The sequence below is a fragment of the Merops nubicus genome, unplaced genomic scaffold (genome assembly GCF_000691845.1).
Source record: "Merops nubicus isolate BGI_N331 unplaced genomic scaffold, ASM69184v1 scaffold1653, whole genome shotgun sequence".
In the NCBI taxonomy this organism is placed as follows: Eukaryota; Metazoa; Chordata; class Aves; order Coraciiformes; family Meropidae; genus Merops; species Merops nubicus.
Window position 1 is genome coordinate 39,289 of NW_008599346.1, and position 24,527 is coordinate 63,815.

General features: G+C 38.6%; 1 protein-coding gene across 1 annotated transcript in view; it reads right to left on the reverse strand.

The window, feature by feature from the left end:
- Positions 1 to 4,482: 4,482 nt before the first annotated feature.
- Positions 4,483 to 24,527, reverse strand: part of TRPA1 (transient receptor potential cation channel, subfamily A, member 1) — a 31,003-nt gene continuing 10,958 nt past the window's right edge. The window contains exons 10-28 of the mRNA XM_008937321.1: positions 23,520 to 23,619; positions 22,737 to 22,837; positions 21,299 to 21,468; positions 21,047 to 21,211; positions 19,614 to 19,728; positions 18,209 to 18,375; positions 17,218 to 17,311; positions 16,700 to 16,759; positions 15,792 to 15,890; positions 14,658 to 14,728; positions 14,042 to 14,189; positions 12,503 to 12,592; positions 12,133 to 12,302; positions 10,515 to 10,644; positions 10,200 to 10,382; positions 9,531 to 9,599; positions 7,341 to 7,451; positions 6,751 to 6,848; positions 4,483 to 4,905 (exon numbers count right to left, since the gene is read on the reverse strand). Coding sequence (XP_008935569.1) covers positions 4,674 to 4,905; positions 6,751 to 6,848; positions 7,341 to 7,451; positions 9,531 to 9,599; positions 10,200 to 10,382; positions 10,515 to 10,644; positions 12,133 to 12,302; positions 12,503 to 12,592; positions 14,042 to 14,189; positions 14,658 to 14,728; positions 15,792 to 15,890; positions 16,700 to 16,759; positions 17,218 to 17,311; positions 18,209 to 18,375; positions 19,614 to 19,728; positions 21,047 to 21,211; positions 21,299 to 21,468; positions 22,737 to 22,837; positions 23,520 to 23,619 — 2,373 coding nt within the window. The 3' untranslated portion in view covers positions 4,483 to 4,673. The remainder of the gene's footprint in view (positions 4,906 to 6,750; positions 6,849 to 7,340; positions 7,452 to 9,530; positions 9,600 to 10,199; positions 10,383 to 10,514; positions 10,645 to 12,132; positions 12,303 to 12,502; positions 12,593 to 14,041; positions 14,190 to 14,657; positions 14,729 to 15,791; positions 15,891 to 16,699; positions 16,760 to 17,217; positions 17,312 to 18,208; positions 18,376 to 19,613; positions 19,729 to 21,046; positions 21,212 to 21,298; positions 21,469 to 22,736; positions 22,838 to 23,519; positions 23,620 to 24,527) is intronic.

Consider the following 24,527-nt stretch of genomic DNA (forward strand, 5'->3'; position numbering starts at 1 on the left):
CAGGGTAACAAACCCCAAAATCATGACTCCATAATGCTGGTTTGAATGGACATGCCCAAAGCTTTTGCATTTTCAGCTTTCATGTAGGCAGTCCTGCTAATATTGCAGAAAAACAGACTTTTGCAGGAGTGACATGGATTTTCAGAGCTGGTGGTGCAGCAGCTACTATGAAAATGCTCCAGCTGCAGAAACTGTAGGTAGCTAGTGGAAAAACACCTTCCTTTTGTGGAATAAGTCTGTGTCTGGGCAAGCACAGTGACTGGCATCCTATCAAAGCCAGAGGACTTGAAGGTGAACTGAGGAACAAGTGAGAGGTCCACTCACCAGTGAAATGATCAGCTGTGCAAGATCTCTTTATCTCCTGCCCCCGAGATTCCCCTCCCTGCACGGTCAGGGACTGGGAGCAGCCATTCATAAACTCACACCTCATATTCTGGTTGCAGTTCCAGAACGGACACAAAATTATATCAGCCTTGAGTGCAGTAGGATACAGAAATTACCTTCCTAGTCTGTGCTACTGAGCCCTTCAGGGCTGCCAATAAATCTCCCAGCAGCAGCATTCCAGTGCTGGTTGTCTGTCTTCCTTGCCTTACAAAAAGGCCTAGATATGGAAACAAAAGGATTTTCTTTGAAGTCATATTTCATAGCACAAAAAGACAGCAGAGGAGCAGCTGACTTAAGTGGTTTCCCCCTCCAAAGTCTGTGCTGAAGTTTTAAATAGCACTTTTTACTTAATCCCCAGAACTCCTAATTGCTGGGGTCACACCCTGCGTGGAAGTAGGAGCTGGTATCAAACAAAGATCCTTTAAAAAAAGGATTAAATATATCCCTGTGTAATTATTAAATTGAGCAAGCCATAATTATCTGTAGCAAGCTTCCCAGGGCTTCAGTGGGGATAAGCTGATGTCTTCTCTGTTAGAGGAACCTTTTCACCTACACCTCGTGGAGTGGCAGGAACAGGTCCTGGGGGTGGCTGGTGCTGGCCCAGAGCCCACTCTGCCCTGGCCTTGCAGGGACTCCCCGTGCTAGCCCTGAGCTGCTCTCACCAGGGCAAGGCTCAGCATGGCTTACTCCTGTTCCCGAGGCCTCGTGGAGCTGGGACGCTGGCAGGGCCACGAGCCCTCCTGGTCCTTGGATGGAGAGGCCCAGGAGATGTCCCCACGCTGACCACTGCCTGGGGACAATGGTGCCTGGGTGAGGAACAGCCCAGCTGGAGCAGAGCTGCCTTCCCCTGCTGCCTGGAGTGGAAGTGATCTGTTGGGGTGGATGTAACCACCAGTACATTACTTCACCCGATGTAAGCAGAGTTTCAGGCACACTTCATCTGTCATTCCCTGAAGGAGAGGGGCTGAGTTAATGCTCTCTGACAAACACTGGGTTTCTCAGGCAGCACTGGTGCTGTCCTCCATGTTTCCTGACCCACTTTGGTTAGATATATAAACAGTGTGAGTGAAACACGGGTCAGGTTCTGCTGTTGGAAACACAAGATAAGGACACCATGAAGGCTCATAACACCCCAGCTCCTGGGAGATGGGGAATTCCTTCTCAGTGCTGTAACTTGGCTAGGAACTGTGAGCATCGCTCAGAGGGTGGCTGGAGAAGCCCTGGAGAGAAGCAGGGAAGGCACAACAAGGCAGAGCCACCCAGGGGCTCCTGAGAGCAGGTTTGCCAGAACTTCACCCTCCTCTGAATCTGGCATCGGAGTCAGGGACAGGGCTTGGAGCTGGCAGCAAAGCTGGAAAGCTTCATCTCCTCCATGCTGCCTTGGCTACAACAAGGTGTGTGATAAGCAAGCCTCTCAGAGCTACAGCCTCTGGAGTGGATGACTGAGGGGGTTAAATTTGCCTTAAACCCACCCAAAGCCTCAAATGTATTTATCAGTTAGCTCTGAATGGGCCTGTAGCCACATCTCTGGGCATGTGTACAAAAAAAGTATCAGAAGAAAATTGGAAGACTTCATTCCAAACACAAAAACTTCCCACGTGCATCAGACTGATTCCCCTGCAGTCAGGCCTCACCTTCCCAGAAAGGAGCATCACAGAGCAACCTGGAAGTCAGCAAACACTGCACAAGACACTTCTTCACTATATTACTGATCCAAAGGGCTCAGAGGTTAACCAAGAGCTGGCAGGCAGAACAAAAGTTTTCTCCATCTGGTTTCCCTCATACAATCATGCTAAAACATTGGCTGGAGGAGCAAAGACTGAAGACAACGTGCTGGAGAGCTGGGTTTGTGCCCTATCTTCAGATCTACACTCATTTGTTCAAGCAGGAGAGTACAAATGGAGCAACTCCACCTTCCCTGGGCTGCCCAGGGCAGTGAGCACGGCTCTGCCCCGCGGAGCTGCCTGGTGCAGTTGGGGTTTTCGGCTGCAGAGGTCTAAGACTGTCACCCACACTGACAGACAGCTTGGGAGCACCCAGAGAAGTCTACAACGAGAGCTGGGTCGTACCTCCCTGTCAATTCAGTCCTAACTGCCCACAGCCCCCAGGCTGGGTCAGGTAGCTTTATATTTGCACCTCCTCCTCATCTTGCAGACTGCTCCACAGTGAGAGCTATCTTTCTTAGCCTCTGTTTCTGTCTATAGGCTATACAGTCAAGGAAACAGGTATTTTAACAGTGCATGCTCACTTGCTCATGCTCTCCAGAGAAACCCAGCTTGGGTTTGGTATAAGGAAGGAACAGAGACTGGGAACAACCCAGGTCAGGGCAGCTTCCCAGCCCCAGGCCACAGCAGAGGTGTGTTCCAGGGTCTGTTTATAGTGCTTAGCAATGCGTACACTGGACTTGATGATCCTGAGGGTCTTTTCCCACCTAACTGACTCTGTGATAAGTCTGTGATATCTCTGCCTTACCTTCCTGGAACGGGGCTTTGTGGGAAACACTTCACTGCTCCAGTTGTTTTCCCTTGGTTGTAGCAGCCTGACTTCTGAGTTGCCCTCAACCCACCCACAAGATGACGCCTGCCTGGTGGGCAGGAGGCTGAAGGTGCAGGCTGCTGGGTGTGCTCATCTGTCTCGTTTTATCAGACACAACTGTAGCATGCACTTTTAGAACCCCCTGTGCTTTGGCATTCAGCATGTCCCTCACCTGAGAGGGTCAGAGAGGTGTGAGTGCCTGTGCACACAGCTCCTGCCCAGCCCCACAGGGAGCTCTCCTGCCCCTCAGGCGCCAGTGCTGGCCTGCACCTAGCACCACCCAGTATCTCTTTACAGGTGCCTTTATAAATGCTGCCTTTAGCCCCAACTGACTTATTAATCATGTCATATTTTTATTAGCACTCACTGCCATCTAGTGTTAATGGCAAAGACTGTCAGGAAGTTCAAACCCCGTTTGGGGGTTTAGGAATTGACACGTCTGCAGGGTTCAGGTCTGGCCTTCTGCCAACCCCAGCACTCCTGGGCTGACAGAGGGAGCTGCAGGTGCACAGCAGCCCTGAAAACCTGGAGCTGACACAGGAACAGACCAGAGTTAGAGGCCACGGAGCAATTTCAATGGCTGCAGTGACAACAGCCCCAGGCAAGGCTCCAGGCTGGCTGGGAAGTGCCTGGGGGAAAGGGACCTGGGGGTGCTGGTGGATAGATGGCTGGACATGAGCCAGCATGTGCCCAGGGGGCCAAGAAGGCCAAGGGCATCCTGGCCTGGATGAGGAGCTGTGTGACCAGCAGGGGCAGGGAGGTGATGGTGCCCCTGGGCGCAGCACTGGGGAGACCTCACCTTGAGAGCTGTGTCCAGCTTTGGGCACCGCAGGGTAAGGATGGTCTGAATTCAAAAGCAGACCACAGAGCACTGCAAACACATACAAGCATCAATAGTTTATTAGCACTGGCTTTGAAACAAAGATAGTCAGGTACTTAAGCACAGTTTAATTCATGTTTATTTCCATATTTGATATATGACTGTATATTACATAATGCACCAAAGAGTAAACCCAAAGTGCAGATTAAAGTAGCCAGGTCAGTTCTAGGTTACCAGGGAGGTCAAAATCACATGAGCAGTATAAGGACAAAGTTTTACATGACTAATACTTAACATGTCATTCTATTGTTTCTATATGCATGCTAGTACAAGTGATCCCTCTGAGAGCTGCATATAGTTATCTACAAAGGAAAACACTCCTTCCCTCACATCACGTTTTCATGATCTCTTTATTTACCTTTCAGTCCTGATCCTGCAGTCCTTACTCAGCAAAATCTCCCATGCAATCTCTCAGGGTAGCTTCTTAATTTTTTTTTAAGCTACATAAAGCCCTTTGGCTCTCTTAAAACACCTGAATACTAAACCATTACTGTTTGAATTTCTAAAAATTTCAAAGTTCTGAAAATCTTTGTAACAGAAAATAACATCATGAAGTACTGACCTAATAGTTATTAAGGCCAAATCCAGGAAGAGATCTAGGCAGAAGCCTTGGGAACTGTCAGGACAGCACAGTTGGCATCTGGTGAGTTAGGCACTTTCCTGATTAGCCAGCCACTTTAAGAATCACAGTTTTGGATGTAGACCTCTTCAGTCTCCTTAAATACCAATTTGAGCACCTGCATCCTTTTTTGGATCTGGCCTTTTATTTCTTTAACTTGCATGTATGATGTATCACATTAATATGCACAGACAATAAGAGCAGTGACCCAAAAGTAAAACAAAGTGGTAACACAACAGGACACCAGAGCCATGGCTAGAAGAAGCTGCTGTTCTTTTCTGTGCTTGGGTTAGGCACATTTGTTTTAACAGCTTTTAACACTGTATCCCATTTACTGTTTTTGTGCTCTAACTGCCTTTTCCTAAACTTGTGCTGAAATAAATCATTGCTGTCTTCATCCTCAGCCTCTGACACTATCTCCATTTTCTGGATAATCAGTTTAATCAGGTCATGTTGCTTTTCCAACAGTGTTGATATATCTTTGAGCCTAAAAAAAAAAGAAAAAAAGGAAAAAAAAGGGAAAAATGCATACAGTAGGCTTTGTCATTTGGTTTCAAAGGACATTTTGGTCATTAAAATTACAGAAGCAGAAGACCTGCCAGTCCTCAATTTCACACTTCTACTGACAAAGAATATTATCTGGAGTATGCTTAATTTTTCAAGCTGTGGTACTTCTCCAGGTTTCAGGAAATAGGATTAAAGAAAAATCCTGGTTCTTGAGAAAAGTAACTTGCTGTCTACTTAAGGTAAAAGCAAATTCACTCTCAAAATAAAGTTTTGAACAATTTTATCAAAGGTTTTTCCTATTGACTGGAGTAGTCTGGCAAGAAAAAAGGGCCAGATTTCAAATGGCAATTCAGTAGCTACAAACATCCTGTGAACTTTCAGGCACTTAGTGGTATCTTCTGAAGTGCTAGGCAAAGTGCAGTTGGTACAAAGGAAGAGTTAACATCAGTTGGTGTCATCATACAGAATACAATATCTGTTATCTGTTAAGAAACAATGAAAGAAATGGGAAATGTGTAGAAACTCTCATTTAGCTTTTTGAAAGTCTACTTTTCAGAATGTCTAGACTCAAAATTCCAACATGAAACATACATTGTGACTGAAAAGGTTCTCTGAGGAGAACAGTTTGGGACTTTTTCAGAGGTAGTTGCTTTTTTGTTTTTTTACAAAAATGTAAATATGTTTTGAAATATGTGAAAGCCACAAGAATTAAAATAGTACAGTAATTAGCTAATAAAGCAAAATAAATTCCACTGCAATCAGAAAACAAAAACATATACCCTCAGCACTGATTGCCACCAGCTTCAGCAGAACAGAGCTCTGCCAACAGAACTACACTGGCAATAGAGTAAAACAAAGTTTTCAGCCAGTATTTTCAGAGCAGCAAATATAACTTTCTATAGTGAAATGGGCACAAGTTATCCCATTCCAAATAATTTTATAAAGTTATAGTTTTCTTCCCTCTCTGTAGGAAAAAAAAAAAAGAAGAATATGTTCTATGCTAGTTCCTGATACATTGATGTCACAGGGATTTGAAGAAAGACTTGTTAAAGTCCATGGTTTGCAAGTGACTCTATGGTGCATTCTCACCCCATCATGCAAAAAAAACTTAATCAGAATCTGTGCAGGGAGACAAAATTGTAGGAGGTTAAAAAGAGAAAAAGAGAGAAAGAAAAGGGAAAAAAGGAAAGAGCAAGGGAGAGTGAGACAGAGTGAGGAAAGTGAGAAAGACTAGATGTTCCTGGCTGTACATTCCGAGCTGGCTTTTCTGAAACCATTCTTCTGGATATATTGGTGAGATGAGGATGAGTAAGAAAAGCAATCACAGAGAATTCCTTTCAAGACCTTGATTTGTTCAAATGATGGTCAAAGGAGAACTAGGACACCAAACCATTTCTGGGGAAAGAATCTGAAGCAGACCTACCACTGGAAGGTCAGTTACAGGCTGGATACATTTGCAAACTGACTGGAATTACGTTAGTTGTGAGTTTAAAGGGACCCCTGGAAACCTTCCTACACAAAGCTCTAATTCTGTAATAAAAATGCTTTTCCCCCATTACTTTAATGAGCAAACAAGCCTGTCCTCTCTCTGCTATGGGGTAAAAGTAGTTCTCTCCAATAGACATATTTTGAAGGTAGGTACATTGCAGAATATAAAATACTGTTACCATAGTGAGGGAGATTACTTAAGGACATGAGATACATTGAATTTACTTCTTAGATACAATATGGAGCTTCAGAACAGGTTTTTTTTATTAAAAATAGGAGCATATTTGTAACACTGGTTCTAGGTATGTTTATGTCAGTAAGGTAACACAACAAATACCTATATTTCTGCTTCAGAACTTCCAGCTCTAATGTTGTATCAGTGCTCTGTGCATCTGTGGTAGAGTCCTCACACCCAAAGCAATACTGGAACACACTCTAAACAAAACATGGAACCAAATTAAAATCAGATATTGTAGTTTGACAATAGATTAGAAACCCCAAATAAGTGAATGGTAACAGTCTCCACACTGTATTAAAGATGAAAAGTTTCTAGAAGTTATTTTTTGTATATTAAACCTTCATTCTGCAAAAGTTGTTCAACAAAAAAATCAGTTGAAATGAAAAGTAAACAAATAGAAGAAATGCCAAAGAGGGACTTATTCTGTTTTCTGTCTGAATAACTTTTGTACCTTGTCTCACTTAAGTCACAGGTCACTGAGAATTCAAGCACTAACAATATCTGAAACAGTTAATTAGCACTCAAACTGATTTATCATTTTCACTGAGGACAGTCAAGGTCTAATCATGATTCTACTGATGGCAGTTAATGATTGAGTCATATTAATGCAACGTTCCTAGCAGTCTTTTGCTAAGCTGATCCTATCACATTTTAGTAAGACACCCTGAGTCCAAGGTTTGCCACCTTACCATGAATCCACAGTATCTTGGTCTGTTGGGATACACAGTGATTGATTCCTGGTCCACCCGACTCAGGAACCAGAATGGCAGCTTCTTCTCTAAGTTGGTGTGAAGATTAACCTAAACACAGTCATGCATTCAGAATAAGATATACACTCTTCAGACAAAGACATATTACTGTGAGAATAACCATCCTGTCACTCTGTTCAAACCACTCAGGATGTGTACACTGGTGTATTTGGACAGTCCAGCCCAGACACTAGAGGCATCTACCTAGTCACAGCAGTACTGAGTTTAACAGAACTGGTTATCCCACAGAGATGTGCACTCATAACTAAAATGGTTCCAAAACTGAGTTAGCTCCTGTGTGGTGGCTTGAATAAATCCTCAGTACACTGTGGGTTGGAGCATAGAATCGTAGGGCAGGAAAGCTCAAAAGACAGAATACCTATCACAGCCATGGGGTTTAAAACCAAACAATAATGGCAGAGACCTTTCTCTCTGCATTATCCTTTTACTAGACATGGCACAGTCTCTATAGATTGAGATGCCAGGGGAATGCCTGGGACAAAAGGTTTCCCTTGGGTAGAAACAAGTGTGAGTGCCTTTTTCAGGTGACACTACTTTTCCAGTTGTTCTCAAGTTGCTACAGAAATACTCAGTATCTGTACCTAAAAGAACAGGTTGTGCAGCATAAGCCTGTTGCAGACAACCACAATCCTGTCAAACATACAGGGCTACATGTGTGAGGAATGTCTCAGAGTACTGTCTGGAGCTGCAAGACAACATCCCTTCTGAGCATTCTGCTGGCAAAGAAACAGCTAAACAAATGAGAATCATTATCTGCTACAAGAACTGCCCTTCTACCTTTGCTTCAGTCATTTGTATCTCTGGCAAAAGAAAGATCTCTTGGGAAGAAATATTACTCTAAAAAGAGAATTCTTCAACTATACTGTGTGTATTTTCACTTGTGAAAAGCAAGTTTGACATACAGGTCACAAGAAAAAAAGTTTGTGAAACCTGCATGCTATTTTTTTCTTAAAATGCAAATTTTATGAAGATGTTTTATAGCTCAAGCCCCAGTATGTAAGCTGTAAGGACTACCTTTGTCTCCTGGTTGCAGCTGGGATAGAGGTAATTTTCTTCCTAGTAGCTGGTAGAGTGCTGTGTTTTGGATTTAGTGCAAGTATAAAGCTAATAACATGCTGACATTTTCAGTTGTTGATAATTAATGTTTATACTAAGTCAGGGATTTTTCAGCTTCTCATGCCCTGACAGCAAGGAGGTTGGAGGGGTGTAAGAATTTGGGAGAGGACACAGCCATGACAGCTGACCCCCACTGGCCAAAGGAATACTCCATCCCATATGACTTCATGCCCAGTTTATAAGCTGGGAGGAGCAGATCACTGCTCAGAGCCTGGCTGAGCACTGGTCAGTGGGTAGTGAGCAACTGCACTGTGCATCACTTGTCTGTCTTGGGTTTTATTTCATAGAATTATAGGATCATTAAGGTTGGAAAACACCACTAAGATTATCAAGTTCAACCACCATCCAACACTACTGCAGTCATTAAACCATGTCCCCAAGTGCCACATCTACCTGCCTTTTGAACACCTCCAGGGATGGGGACTCCACCAGCTCCCTGGGCAGCCATTACATTATATAATTATTACTATTATTATCACTGTATTTATAATAATTTTATATCAATGATTACACTATCCTTAGCCTTTGAGTTTTCCTTGTTTCCAACTCCTTCCCATCACCCTGGGAAAGGGGCAGGAGTGAGTGAGAAGCTCCTCAGCACACAGACCAGCATGAGCCTTCAGTATACTGCAATGAATTTGGTGCCCTTCTGATTTCTGTGTACCTTAACCCTCCTTCCACTGCATCAATTCTCTCCTTAAAAGGGAATTCTCCAATTTCAAGTATTGCATTTACTCATTTTGAGATTCTGTTGTTGGAATAACTCATTTAACTGACTGTTCAAAAGTTCCCTATAAATGCATTTTCTTAGACATTTCCTTGACAGTGACTTACATGACTGAAAATGGATTCAGAATAGGATGCCCATGTTCACTGATTTGCTTTACAGAGATGCTAAGATGTTACCTGGAGATATTGATGATAAATCATCTAATTATCTAAATGGTTTTCTAACAATACCTACAGTTGGTGCTTGTATGGCATGCTCCTTACCTGCATGGCAATCCTTTTGAGTGCAGCATATTTTTGTACTTCAGCTATGTCCCCAACAGCCAAACCAATCTAAAAGTATCAAGAAAGATTATTACCTATTTTTTCATAGTCTGTGATTTCAATTGTATTTCTTATTCACTTTTAAATGCAAAATTACTCTAAAGTAAAATCTATTTTGTTTCACTTGAATTTGAAAACATATCCCTTTTGTGCATATGTGAAAAATCCATATCCAGAAATGTAAAAAGCTTTTTAAATGCCAACTATCTGTCTAGCTCTAAGGGACTAAAGAGCTACTTCAAACATTTGTCAAGAATAACATCCTTTCTTTTTGATCCTTCATTACTGCTGTTATGTTTTTAACTTGTTGACCTCTTGACTGAATAGGATCATGTCAGCAATAAATAACCTAAAAAAATGAACTGTTTGAATTTAATTGCTCAGCTGATGTAACAACCTGATTTCCAACAAAACCTCCAAAACAAACAAACAAAAACCCCAACATAATTTCTGCTTTCTTACATTATCAGGTTTTCTGATTCTTTTTGTCCAGGTCAGGCTCATCAGTTAGCTATTAGTTAGTTAGTATTAGTTAGTTATTCTGTATGTGAAAACTGTGTATAAACCTGTGCTTAATCACTTTGGTAGATTAATAAGTAGTTTACTTACTAGCAAGTTCATAAGAAGGATTGGAATAAGCAAAGTAAATATAATGAGAACTGTGTAACTCAGGAATGGATATGGCAATTCACTGCTTAGTAATGGATCAAGAAATGCATCATGGTAATTAATGTCTCCCAGCATCATTGCAAATGTCTTCATTACAGAAAGCAAAGGTGTGCTGTATGTTTGCTGCAAAAAGAAGAAATACTAAAATCAGGAAAGAAAACTCCAAACTGATGGGATTTTTAAACAAACTCTTGAGATTTATTAGTCAAAAATACTTAGAATGACAAAATAAATTAACTGTGCCACTCCACTAACCTGTGAGCCCAAAAGGACAAAGAAACTGAGTCCAAAGGCCAATATCAGGAAAAAGAACACGACAGCAATGCGAATCAAAGTCCTCAGAATTTCCCAGAACATCACAACATAGATGCCATAGTTTTCAAACCTAGGCAATAATTAAACAGAAAAAATATGCAAAATTGCATCCTTAAGTCAGAGTCCCTTACAGTTATATAGGTAACACAATAAATAATCCTGATTTTCATGTGTGAAAAGAGACATTCTGCCTCTCTGAGACACTCTCAGATATTCCAAGCCTGTTGTATTGAAAAGAATGCAAGTGCTCAAATTTACAGCAAGCCTAAACTACATAATCTTTTATTTAAAAAATGTTATTTTAAAATACTGTGTAGGGTTCTACTGCTAAAAAAAACAAACAAACAAAAAAGATAAATAGTCAGAGCAGGGAAGCATTTTATCTAGCAGAGGATGGAAGGCTGGGCAATCATGAATGCACTTTTTACTGCTTAGGGTCAACCCCCACTCTGCCCACAGCACCCAGTGGAGGACAGAGGGCACGTCCCTTCAGCAGTCACCTAAGGTCAGACACATGGAGGACAAGGGTCGCCAGAGAGGAACTACAATAAAGATACTCTCCATGACATTAACTCTGTTTACAAACCTTTGTCCTTAAACAAAGATCCTGAAATGAATGGGCAAAGGGTGTGCTTGTCTGTCTGACACGGTGGGGTGACAGGCAGCCCTGCTCAGCACAAACAGCCTTCATTTGCTAGTCTTAAGCACACACCCACAGGCTTTTTCCCTCCACACAGCTCTCCTGTGACAGCATGAAGGTCATTAATGGCAATAGATAGACCTAATACCAACTAAAGAAATAACTGTATACATTATAATTCTTTTACAGGACACTATGGTGTAAAAAAGTGGGGTGTGTCATTTAATCTGTAAAATGTTAAGAGAATTTATCACTTACAAAAACAAACTTCCTTTTACCTCTTGCAGCTCATAGATGTGTATATATACACATATTTAGTGAAATTCTACACAGTGTAATGAAACACATTTTTAAAAAGACATATGTGGTAGCTTTTCTAAATTAGCATTAAAATAAGTTTTGTTATTTCTTTAGTTGCCATAACACATCCTGTGATTCTCTACATGAAAAACACCAAAAATTACTTTACAGTTCATCAGATTAAAAATTAATCTGTGAAATGATAAGAGAATTTACCTTCTCCCAGTATCACCTCCAAAAACAGCCTTCCTTTTACCTCTTGCAGCTCATAGATGTGTATATATACACATATTTAGTGAAATTCTACACAGTGTAATGAAACACATTTTTAAAAAGACTTATGTGGTAGCTTTTCTAAATTAGCATTAAAATAAGTTCTGTTATTTCTTTAGTTGCCACAACACATCCTGTGATTCTCTACATGAAAAACACCAAAAATTACTTTACAGTTCATCAGATTAAAAAATGCCCCTGGTCCTAATCTGGAAACTTGTACAGCTTGAAAAAAATAAAAATAGAAAATCAGGGCTATCACACTTGATCAGTCACACCTTAGGATATTAAAATACCTGAAAATACTAGAAGTATTTTATTCTAAAGCATGTAAATAAGTTTTACCGTTGAAGGTAAAGCAGGAAGTTCATCCAAGACAAGTACACAGCAATTGCTCCACATTCCCACTGCAAATGGGCTGGTGTATTAATAAATAAAGATGACACAAAAATTATGCTTGTAGTATAAATTGTCCAGTCCAGTAGATTGGAGTAGTCCAACAAATATTTCAATTTCTAGGATTTAAGAGAGACAGATGCATAGTTACAAGTCATGCACCATTAGGGGACTGAATTTAAAACTATTTACATCCTCTTCTCACTTTTAAACTTGTATAAATTGGAATTTTCCTTTTAAAAAGGAAAAAATCAGATCTATTTATTACATAAACTGCTATGCAAGCAGCCTGATTAATATTATTCCTCTTTGTATTTACCTGCTGAATCAGTTGAAATATTTCTTTGCAGATTCCCAGTAAACTCATAATTAAAACTAAACACATACACACCCTTGTGAAGTATGAGTTCTGAAACAAAGATCAGAACACAAAACAAATTATTAAATTAGCATTTACTTTAGACTCTACCCACTACATACACATTGCACTGCAAAGTTAAGAAACTCTGTTAGCTTGTTTCCTATACACTTACTATTATCTAAATTCTGTTTTACTAGTCTCTATTGTGAAATTCATGTCATGTGCATTGTGTTTAAGTAATTCAATCCAGGTATGAAAAGTTGAGCACTCCCATTACATCTTTTCTCTTCCAAAAGTACAGTAAAATATTTTCTTGCTTTTTTATTTCTTGCCATAATCCTTGAGTTTAGTGATAAAATTACTTATGTGAAATGGAAAATGATGTCCTGACAGGAAGCACATAAACCAGTCACACCAATACGTTTCTCTCCTAAAGCTTCATCCTCCTGTAGTGCTGGACCTGGCCAGTCTAACTTCTTCAGTTCACTTGAGTGTCCTCATTACTCCAGCTCCAGCTTTGGAAAAAAATGTTTGAGCTTTGTTTCTTAACCTCTAGGTACTTATAGGGGACGAGTTTGTCCTGAGATGAGGTTCACCCTCGTTTCTTTCCTTATGGCCCCAACTACAGCATCGTTCCCATCCAGTGCACAGCATGGGCAAGACTAGCACTGATAATTATCAGAGTAGCCCCACACCTATCACAGTTGTGGCTGAGGGAGAAACATTCAAAAGTCACTATGTTGCATGGGTACTCTGCTACCTAATCAAGTTTTTCATTTTGAGGTAGTGTAATTCCAAAAATGGTCTATCATTCACATTCTGACAACACATTTTTTTCTTTTTCGTTTATATACTGGGATTCTAGGAAACAATCAATATACATAAAATCTTTTCAGTGTTTTGCATCCATATATGACTGAATTCTGATGTATAACAGTAGTGAAAAATGTAACATGAGGCACCAATATACAGACTGGCAAAATTCTGTCTTAGCCTCATAGTTTATGAGCCTAGGGAAGAAATACTGGGCCTGCAATGGAAAGTAATACATAATATGGGCAAAGAAAAAATGTATCTGAATACCTAAAAGCCCTTTATTATTGACTACTCTCTGTCAAATTTTAAAAGTGCAATACCCAGTTATTTTGGTTGGAAATCGAAAGGACATAGAAAGCAAAAGAATCCACTGTTTTCTGTAGTTTCATAATTAAATGCATGCTAAACCTTTTTCTCCAACATTAAAGAAACATCTACTTCAGGAAAGAAACTGAAGTAACCATGTACCAGATGTGAAAGTTTCAGAGAAGATTAAAAATTATACATGAGAATGTTAAATTATCTACAAAAGTTGCTGATGAATGTTTAAAAAATATACACTTCAGTTCTATTCCTTATAGTAGCTAAATCACAAATAGTTATCAAAATTATTTAAATTATCATACCTTTTTGCTATGAAAAAATCCTAAATATTTCATAACTAGTAAGAAAACTCAGTACCTCATATTCTAATGGTCTTGCTTCATAGATCTCTGTGCCATTCAAAGGTCTTCCTGGCTGTATGTGAGTGACCAGAAGAGTCAGTGGGATGAGACCAAGAGAGTATATGCCTAAATTCATTAGATGTGCTCGAAACCCATAGGCCATCCTTGAAAGTGAGAATGGTAAAGTTACAAGACTTTACAAATTTAGAAGAGCATGCATTCAAATCTAACAGCCAACAATGTTGTCAAGACAAGGAAATAAACATCTTAAAATATCTGTTTGTGGTGAACGTGTTTGTCAATCTGTCTGTGGACAAAACTGTGTTGACCACTCTAAAATACTGTTCATTTTTTTATCTCAGCAACCCCATTACATATTATTGCAATAAAGTGGAAACTAAGAGAGTGGTTGTCTTTGCTGTAAATCTCAAAGAATCATTACTAAATGCCAAGCTACATTTTATATGATCATCATCAGCGTACCCTCAATATGCTTATGAGACATTCTATGGAAAAGACGTTTGCTTCAGTCAACACTACAGAAATGTACATCTCAGGAAACAACTCTCAGGCACAACAGCCTTCATCCTGACATGGAATATTGTGTTTTATGTACATTAAAATACACCTACCATTTCATAAGCAAATACTCTTTACACACGGGATGACTGAGGAGCTCCATGCGATTGTGTCGTACCATGGCCTACAGAACAAGGAAGCAGAAGAATCAAACTTGTCTAAAGTGCTTACAAAAGTGGCTAGGGCACCTTCTTCACTTGAATATTAGTCTAATGAAAAGTAATATGTCTGCAAGATACGGCAAACTTCTTTTGTTTATGCACCTTGGCCCAAAGCTGTTACTATCTTCCCTTCTCTGCCTCCTGAGGCATCCAGCTTCTCTCCTGCTGCTCTCTTAACCAGATCTAATTGCCAAAAGGAAACCCAAAAAGTTATCAAATTAAGCCAGAAAGTTTATTCTGTAAAGATTTTCTGACAAAGAATGACAGAGCAGATTGGCAATATGACAGAAAAGCAAAATCTGTTTCAGGCACAGAAAGTATTCTGCAACTAGAATATGAAAAATCAGGTGTTGTCAGGTTTTTCAGCACCTTACATTCCAGTGCGTGGTCACTACAATGACTGGAGTATGGTTTTCTTTGAGGTATTACCTGCATGTACAGCATATTCTCTTGAAACATTCACAGTTATTTAAATAAATTAAGAATTTTTATCTAAAACTTGAAAGATATGTTGTTACTAAGATTATAAGAATTTTGGCCATGCTCGATTTAAATATACTTTAAATACACAGAATTATGGGTTTTGGAGAAGAAATGCTGTGATGAAAGATTCAAACCTCTTGACCTTATCTAAAACAAGGCAGCATGGAATGATGTCAGAATAAAACAGAGGACTTACATTTAAAGTGGTAAGTGGTTCATAGAAAATATCTTCACCTTCTTTTAGTTTCTTGTTAAGTGTCAAGGGACACTGAAGATACCTGAAGTTATATTCAATCTGAATGATAAATATATAGCATCATTCAGTTATTTAAATAAATTAAGAATTTTTATCTAAAACTTGAAAGACATGTTATTTGTTACTAAGATTATAAGAATTTTGGCCATACTTGACTCCAATATACTTTTAAATACACAGAATTATGGGTTTTGGAGAAGAAATGCTGTGATGAAAGATTCAAACCTCTTGACCTTATCTAAAACAAGGCAGCATGGAATGATGTCAGAATAAAACAGAGGACTTACATTTAAAGTGGTAAGTGGTTCATAGAAAATATCTTCACCTTCTTTTAGTTTCTTGTTAAGTGTCAAGGGACACTGAAGATACCTGAAGTTATATTCAATCTGAATGATAAATATATAGCATCATTTAAATGTTATGAAACTGATAATTTAAGACTGAGATAATGCACTTAATTATAAAAAGGTTATCCTTTAGAGAAAAATAATATTGTGTTAAAGCAATGAGAACATTGATGTATGCTGATCGTTAGTCACACTGTGGGTGAACAGATGCTATCTAGATACACATCTGTCTCTCAGATGATTAAACAGTCATTTTGAATCGTAAAATAAAAAGTACATATTTCTTCTTTAAAATATTGCCATTTAAAAAGGTCATTCTCACAACTGCAATTTGTTTTATTGTGGACTTTGAAGAAAAGCTTGTAATTAAAAGTTATATGGCTTTGATAACACAATATAAAGAAAAAGTACAGTAGCAGGAAATGTGGAATTTTTCTGTTAATGATGTGGACAATGCAATGCAATAACTGATAAGGTGCTGTTCAATATGGGAACATCACTGTAGAACATTCATGCCTCCTTAACATTTATGAAAGCAATCTACTGGTTAAGAGTTTGAACAATAATTTACAAAAAAAGAAACACATTGGACTCTAATTGTTCACAGCCCAAGTAATAAACTAAGGTAAGTCACCTCTGTTTTCTGTTAAAATCTGATACTAATTTACAAGTGTATCTTATCCACATGAACTTGTATATGTTAAAATATAAAGCCAGGCTGATGATTTTCTAAGTTCATTATCACCCAAATAATATACCACTGCTAATGTATAGCCAGGCATATTGTGACTTATTCCATCCTAGGACTGTAAAATGTACTCTCCTCATAATTTTTTTCATCCACTTACGTAGAAGTCTCGACTTGTCTTCTCCTCTGATGACTCAATTATGCAGTTGTCCAAAACCAGCTTTGTGGATGAACAGAAAAGTTAATAAAGGTCATACAGATAATGTTCACCAGAAAGACTATGTTTATACCTGAAGAAAACGACCTTCAAATACAGCAGTTTTCTAACAGGAATGATGATTTAGTCAGATTTTATGGCATCTACTTTGAAGACATCAAACTTCAGAGTTTACACGTAGGAGTTATATGATGAAACTATGCAGTTTACAAAGCTACATGTTAGTTTACAAGTACAAGGTGTGAAGTGTTTATGAATATATACATACCAAGTCACTTGATATCTTAATAAAAAGCGTTTCTGTAGTGTCATTGAACAGTTAGCTCAAAAGCTGAAAATATCTCAAATGGTTTTGAACCCAATTCTCCTCTTACTTTGATCACTTTTATACTCCTTCTACTACTTTTATAACTCCATGGTCCCAAGGACGGTAAAAGCTTTTTCTAATACTAAATACTTACTTTAAATGAATCAGGAAGATACTCAACCATTTCCAGCAAAGGACACTTATTGGCACTAGAATAGTGAGAGAATGTCACAACAGCTTCTTCCCATCTGCAAAAATTAGTTAAGATAATGGAAAATGAATTAGTTGCTCTTTCAAATTACCTACTTTTATTTGAGCTTTATTTAAGATAATATCTTGCAAATCACAACATGTAACAAGTTCACATGCCATTAATTGGAAAATCAGCTATTCAGAGAGAAACTGAGTAACATTTTGGATGCTTCTCTAAGAATGACTCACGTTTAATGTGATCAATTAAAGAGAAATGTTTCAACTAGTCTAAAACTTTCTAAAAACTATGAAACGTGAACTAAAGCTGGAACTTTGGGTTACAAGATTAGGTGAGTAATAATAAATCCAGTAAAATACTGGCAGTCTTCCTGTGACTCTTAGATTACAAGAAATGTGATCATTAGGCAATGGTACAACACTTTTGTTCCTGAAGTGGGGCTTCCATGTATGGTAACACAAAATATTCTAAACTGCAGTTGAACAGCCACGTTTTAAAACATTTGCAACATTTAAAACAACAATTTTAAATTGAATGTCTTGAATGGTATCTGTTATACTCACATTTTGATTAAAATTCTCTAGGTATTGAAGCATTATGTGAAAGGCCATGATTATATATGTAAGAAGAGGGAAGATTTGGGAAGAATTACTTATTTCTAGTGACTTCTGTGTGTTGGTTTGTTTTTTTTTTTTTAACAGAATCTGAATGCTTCATCTAATATGGAAAACAACATGCCACATGCCTGATGCCCATTCCAATTATGCCACTTTTAATTTGCTCTCACTAGAACACAACATAGTATCTAGAATTTTAATATATGTCCTCGGTCTTACTTATTAAACTGCTGGTTTTCACAACTTAATCTCAGTTAAAAACCAAACCAAAACACAATGTAAAATAAGTTCAAAGAGCATTTGCTGGTGTGCCTTACCTTTTGTGCAAAATGACAGCAGACACCACATCTTTTCTCCTATTGTGTATTGCTTCATGGAAAAAAGAAGCTACTGCCTTGTTGAACAGAATTTTCGCCCCGTAGTCGAGAAGCAACCTTACTGCTTTTGCATGTCCTTCTCTTGCAGCTAGGTGCAAAGCTGTGTTCTGTCAGGAAAAGTAATACTGCAGTGAGATTCATTTTTTTTTTTTTTTTAAAAGTATGTATTTCAGTCCTTTCCCACACACTGTTCTCAGTTGCAAGTCCTGAAGTTTTACTAGCAACCTGAAAAAGTAGAACATTTTCAGAGAGATTATAGACAAACCCCTCATTCTATGTCGACAGCTACAGTACTGCCAAACCTGAAGAGCAAACTCAGTTGTCAGTAAGAAAAGCCAATTCAGTAATCTCTTTTATCTTTATAACTAACAAACTGCAAGTCACGAAGAGGTAAAAATGATGGTATCTAGAGATAAAGAACACCTGCATTTGATAATCGGGAAGGATTATCTCCATCCAGTTATATCCAGATGTACTCTTACAAATTGTCAAGAAAATCTGCAGGCACAGTTTTATAAGAGGAACATTTTTTTTCTTTGGTATTTTCAATAAAGGAGTGATTTAGGAATCAAGTCACACTGACACTGACTTTTGAAAGCCTTCCTAACTCACTGAACTGAGTCAGGAAATTTCTAACTGAGGGAAATCAAGAACTAAGTGTTGGCTTATCATTAATTTCTAGGCAAGTTTTGTTCCTAATCTAACAATTCTAAATGTTTTAAACACCAGTTGTCAGAGAAATTAGCAATATCTTCTATGCTGGCCTCTGAACAGTTCTGTAAAATGACCACCCTGTGTTTTCTGATGATGAACAGTTAGGCAGGTTCATACAGCAGATCTCCAATCCAGGAAACGGATTCTATCTTGACTGCATTTGTCCAAACTTCTGAGCAAGATAAGAGCTTTATCTGTTGGACATCACTGTGCAGAACAGATGGATTTCAAACAATAAGTTACTGAGCTATAGTTGATATTATTAGATATTTAAAAAATTGCATAAGACTTTTAAATCTAAATTACCAACATTTGTATTACATTGTTAAAATACTCCTGCATTATAAAGGGGGCAGGATATGTCCATACTCATATTTTACATTTTCTATTAGGCTATTTGGATTTTTTTTTGTCTCCCACTACTTACAAGGATTGGATAACAATTTCAGCAATCATATTAATCTAAGCAATAAACTTTAACTGTTCTGAAATATAAAGACTTCAAACCTCCCACAGGAACGAAAATATTGCAAATGTAATGCTCAGTGGAGAACTACTGATGGCATACCATGGGTGACTGCTCTAGGAGTAATGGCAGACAAGAAACAAGCACTGCTGTGTGAACACATACCCCTTCTTCATCCACTCTGTCAGTACACTTCACATTGGTGTCCAGAATGATCTGCATTGTGCGAGTGTACCCTCCGAAGGCCGCGTGGTGCAGGGCTGTCCAGCCTTTATAATCACTGACATGCAGAGGTGTAAAACCAGGATCAGAAATGGAAAACGTTTTGTAAACTTAAAGTAAGTGTAAATGCCTCCTCCACTGACTCAAACTTCTTTTCTTTGGCATGACTACTGCAGAGATGTCCATGCCTTCTGTCAGCTACTGTGCAATTATAAAAGCATCATTTGAAAGTAAAAGGTTCAACTCAGTATTTAGGTCTCTCTCTCTCTCTCTCTCTCTCTCTCTCTCTCTCTCTTTTCCTCTGTTTCTGTATATAGCTGGATTCCAACCATTTTCTTATATGTCCCTTGAAAATGGCACAAATGCTTGCAATATTCTGTTAGTTATACATGACAACAGATCATGGTTGTATTACAGAATTTTGCATTTAAAGATAGTGAATATACAAAACATTATAAGCACACAAATCTATTCCTATTAATATTACTTCACTGTAGTATAACCAATCTCGTTAAGTCTTTGGTCACATAGAACCTGCCACAACATTTCTTTAAAAAATGCCAGATTTAAATATCTAAATTAAGCCTAAATATATACACACATACATGTGTACACATAGATATACATACATATATTGGTATATAGACACGTATTATTATCTTTGTTTTCTAGGTGTACTAGTCCAGCTAAGGACTCTGGAAACAAAGGGTTTGACAGTAGTCCATCTGGTGGGTCCTCTGCAGTCACAGATAATGAGTGTATGACAAATCTGTTAGCAAAAGGATGCTTAGGCCCCTAGCTCCAAGGCATAGCTGCAGTGGACTTGGAAGAACAGGACTTGAACATTAAACCTTCAGAGTGTACCTTGGAAAAATCACTCTAAACTTTTGGGAGCTTTGGCTCCTGGCTTTACAGGTGTGCACCTGGAAGCTTTTGTGGAAATGCCAATGATCTGAGGATCACTGACCCGAAATTGGGACTTGGAGTGCAAGGCAAGTTGCCTGCGAACCACCAATCCCAAGAACCCCTAGTGAAGCCTGTGAGTGAAGCTGTCATGATTGTTTCCAAAACAATTTTTTTCCATCAAAATGTTCAATATTCTTCCCTCAGTTGGATTTAGAGAGAGCTCAGTTTCCACATCATTAGACAGGTTGCTTTACAACCACCCATGGTTCTATGTATCAGGGTGAAGCAAGGCAAAATCAGCTTAATTTTACAAATATTTACAAATAAATATGCTTTTATAGAGTATATTTATATTTGTATATATTAACAAACATTTTCATATATTTTACTTCTATTTATATTGTATCAACTTCCCAGTAGATGGACATAAAACGTAGAGTGGTAGTTCTTTTTGAAATCTGTACACTTACCAGAGAAAAAGGGCCCCTCTCTTCAGAAGAAACTGTACTACCTTCTCATGACCATTCTGGGCTGCCAAATGAAGGGGAGTCATTCCCTTCTTATCACCCTCATTCAACAGTCTCGTGTCCTTCATATCTCTTATAAGTCGTTGACACGTATTGATGCGGCCATAGCTTTAAAAGATAAACACAGGAAATAATGTCCACAACCACAGATGAGACAAATGGCACTGGTTCCACTGCCTGGACTGCACTACTAACCTGGCAGCAAAGTGTAACGGGGACTTCTTGTCCCTGCTCTTAGAGTAGATGGAAACATTGAGGCTGAGTAAATTATTTACAGAAAGGGCCACACCTTGTCTGCATGCGTAATGCAACGGAGTACATCCTTCGTTATCTTCATCCACCACAAGGTTTTTAATGTGTTCCATCTGTTACTCCCCAAAAAAAACCCCAAAACACACAGAATTACATTAATATCACTGATGCTCTACAGCTTCTAACAGCTTGTAACAATGCCATTAATACTTTGAAGCAGTATTTAGAAATAAACTTTAGAAAGAGTAAATTTAGCAACAACGAGCATTTGATGCCTGTTGAATTGTGGGTCACCATTTGTTCAAACAAGTACTCTTGAAAAACACAGCAGTTTGTCACTCTGCACCCCTACTGCACTCCATCCACAGGACAGGTATAATGCTGGAGGTTCTTCTTTGCTGCCATCAATCACAACACCCCTTGCTGTCAGCAGAAGGCTTGTACCAAGTGTAAGGGTAGTCTAGAGTGTCTATTCAACAACAAAACTGCTGGCTGTTCACTGCTTTACAGTGTCATTTTATTTCCCCCATTTCTCTTTCACATCTTCATTTCTGTTCTTCCTCTGCACCTTGTCTAACATTATCTGAAGTTTGTAAGCAAGTAAACATCTCCTCACCTGGTCTGCTCCACTCCTTCATCTGAGTTATTAGTATGATCAATAATTAGAAAGTAAATGCATACTGCTGAGAGTTATCATTCTGATTTAAAGCTGATTCTCTACATGTGCTGAGAAGGAGGTTAAACTGCTTCTGCATCGCTAATCAAAGCTGTTAACAGATTTCAGCAGATGTAAGATCAGCTATACCTGATTCATACTGAAAAGGTTGTTTCTGGAGCTCTAGAGACTACCAAATTTGAGTCTTTCCAGCAAGCCTGGGCTCTAGCAATATGAGTGCTTCACCTCAGCATAGCCAAATACAAACCCAGGTTTCAAATCCTTTTTAAGACTAAATCCAGAACTTCATTACAGTCCAGTCCACAGAAAGCTCCTTTAGAATATGCTGTGAACTATTTAAGTTTTAGAGCTTGGCTGAACATGAGCATGTCCCCTAGCTTTACTGCATGCAAGCTGGGAAAAATAGAAGTGAAAAGTTCTATATTTTATTGCCTACCTCTTGAGCTATTCAATCCCCCAACAGCAAAATAATGTATGGGATTATGTTATTCCTTTGCCTGGCAATAAAAAAACTGTATTATTTGCTTTGAAATGTTTTCATGAGAGATATGTACCTCTTCAAACTATATTCTCTGACAACGGGCAGCTTGCCAAGTACCACAAATTTTTAAAGACTTTCAAAAATGAAAGGGTAGCTGCTTTTTTCTTCACCTTCACATTTTCTAGTAAGGGTACCAGAAAGACATAAATTGATCCTTACTGTACCTGCAGATATTTCTCATTCAGATGCTGTAATCCTCCGGGCTGCAACACCGTTAAGTGCAAGAAATTCCGACCAAGATGATCTTTTAATGATACATTTGCTCCTAGATAAATATGGAAATAAATACCAGCAACTTCAAAACTGCTGGCCCCTGGCACTGGTCACGTTTCAGACAAAGGAACAAATGTGTTTATAAGTCTATAAAATAGTAAATATTTCAAGCTGTCATTAAAAAATATAATTTTACTTACAAAAAATGATTTCATCGTTATCTTATGTGCGTATGCGTTTTGTATTTCACTGCAGCACCAAGATTTGTGTGGGACCCTTATATTCAGAGATACTGAGCACCCACTAATCAAGAGGTAATTTAAACATGCAGATGATCACCTCTTCTGATCTTTTAAAGTTGTAGTCTTGTTACAGATTCAAAACAAACCAAAAGCATAGCAATCGAATGATACAGCTCACACATTTCCAAGGTGACTGTGATTATATCAAATGACAGGTAACACCTGAAATATGGCCTTTATCATTATGATTAAGGATTGGTTGCTGGGAGGAAGCATGATTCTGTAAAAGTGGTGTACTTATTCCACAGTTGTGTGGAATTCCTGCTAGGGAAAGAAGGGATGGAGTGCCAGTGCCACCTCTGCTGTGAGAAGCATCATACATGGCATACATATTTTTCTACAGCCTGTTCACTCTGTATTAAAAGGAGTGATATCATCACACTAATGAACCTTGTTCAAAGGAAGTACACCATACACGTATATTCCTTTTACCTTTTGAGAGCAGTAAATTCACAATTTTCCACGATGCACAGGAGGTGGCCAGCAGAAGAGGGGATCGACCTTCTATGTCAACACTGTCAATATTAGCTCCCTGTGATAAAGAATTCCAAGTTTATCATGAATAACGAATAAATGAGACTTTTAAATGGTGCTGCCCTTCATAAACACAGCAGATACACAGGCATTCTTCATAACTCCAGATAAGTAACATAACTCCAGGTAAGTAAATCCAAAAAACACATACATCTCTAGATAAAACTATTGTGTTTTCAAACTATCAGCCATAGCCTATGTTATTATTATTTCTATTATTATTTAGATGCCTAAATAATAGAGGCCTACTTCTAGGTATACTTAACTCACAACTCATGATCTTTTTTAAGGTACCTTTCCATGTATATAGATACTCAAAAATATATAACTCTAACTTGAAAATACTGTGCTTTGAGCTCTGGAAAAATACAAAAATCACAGCCCTGTTGAATGACGTGGTCTTACTTAGCTAACATTTACCAGGGCAAGACCCTTCTGAACATCCACAATATATGAATATAAGAACAATGTTGAACACCAGAAGTTATGCATCCAGTTAGCATAGTTTGATCTGTATGGCTTCATCTATCTTAATTTTCTCTTCTTCATCATTAACTCTCTAAGCCAAGTTAATTATGATCCCAAATAGCTGTATCAACAACAAACATTTTTATTCTCCAAAGTCAAGGTTTTTGATGTGACCTTTCTCCTCAGGGGAAGCACAAGGACTGCAATGAGATGTTCTGACAGAAGCCCAGTTTTGCTGTTCTGTCTGGTTCTGCACAAGATGTGTATTGCCAGGACAGTATGGTCACTATAGTCACAATATCACTATGAATATATCAGTGAAATACTATGAGCATAAACATATCTATCTAAATTATCCCACCAACTACGGAGATACAAGGAAATGAACCAATCAGATGTATGTATATTTTATGATGTTTTGGATGTAATTTTTCTAGA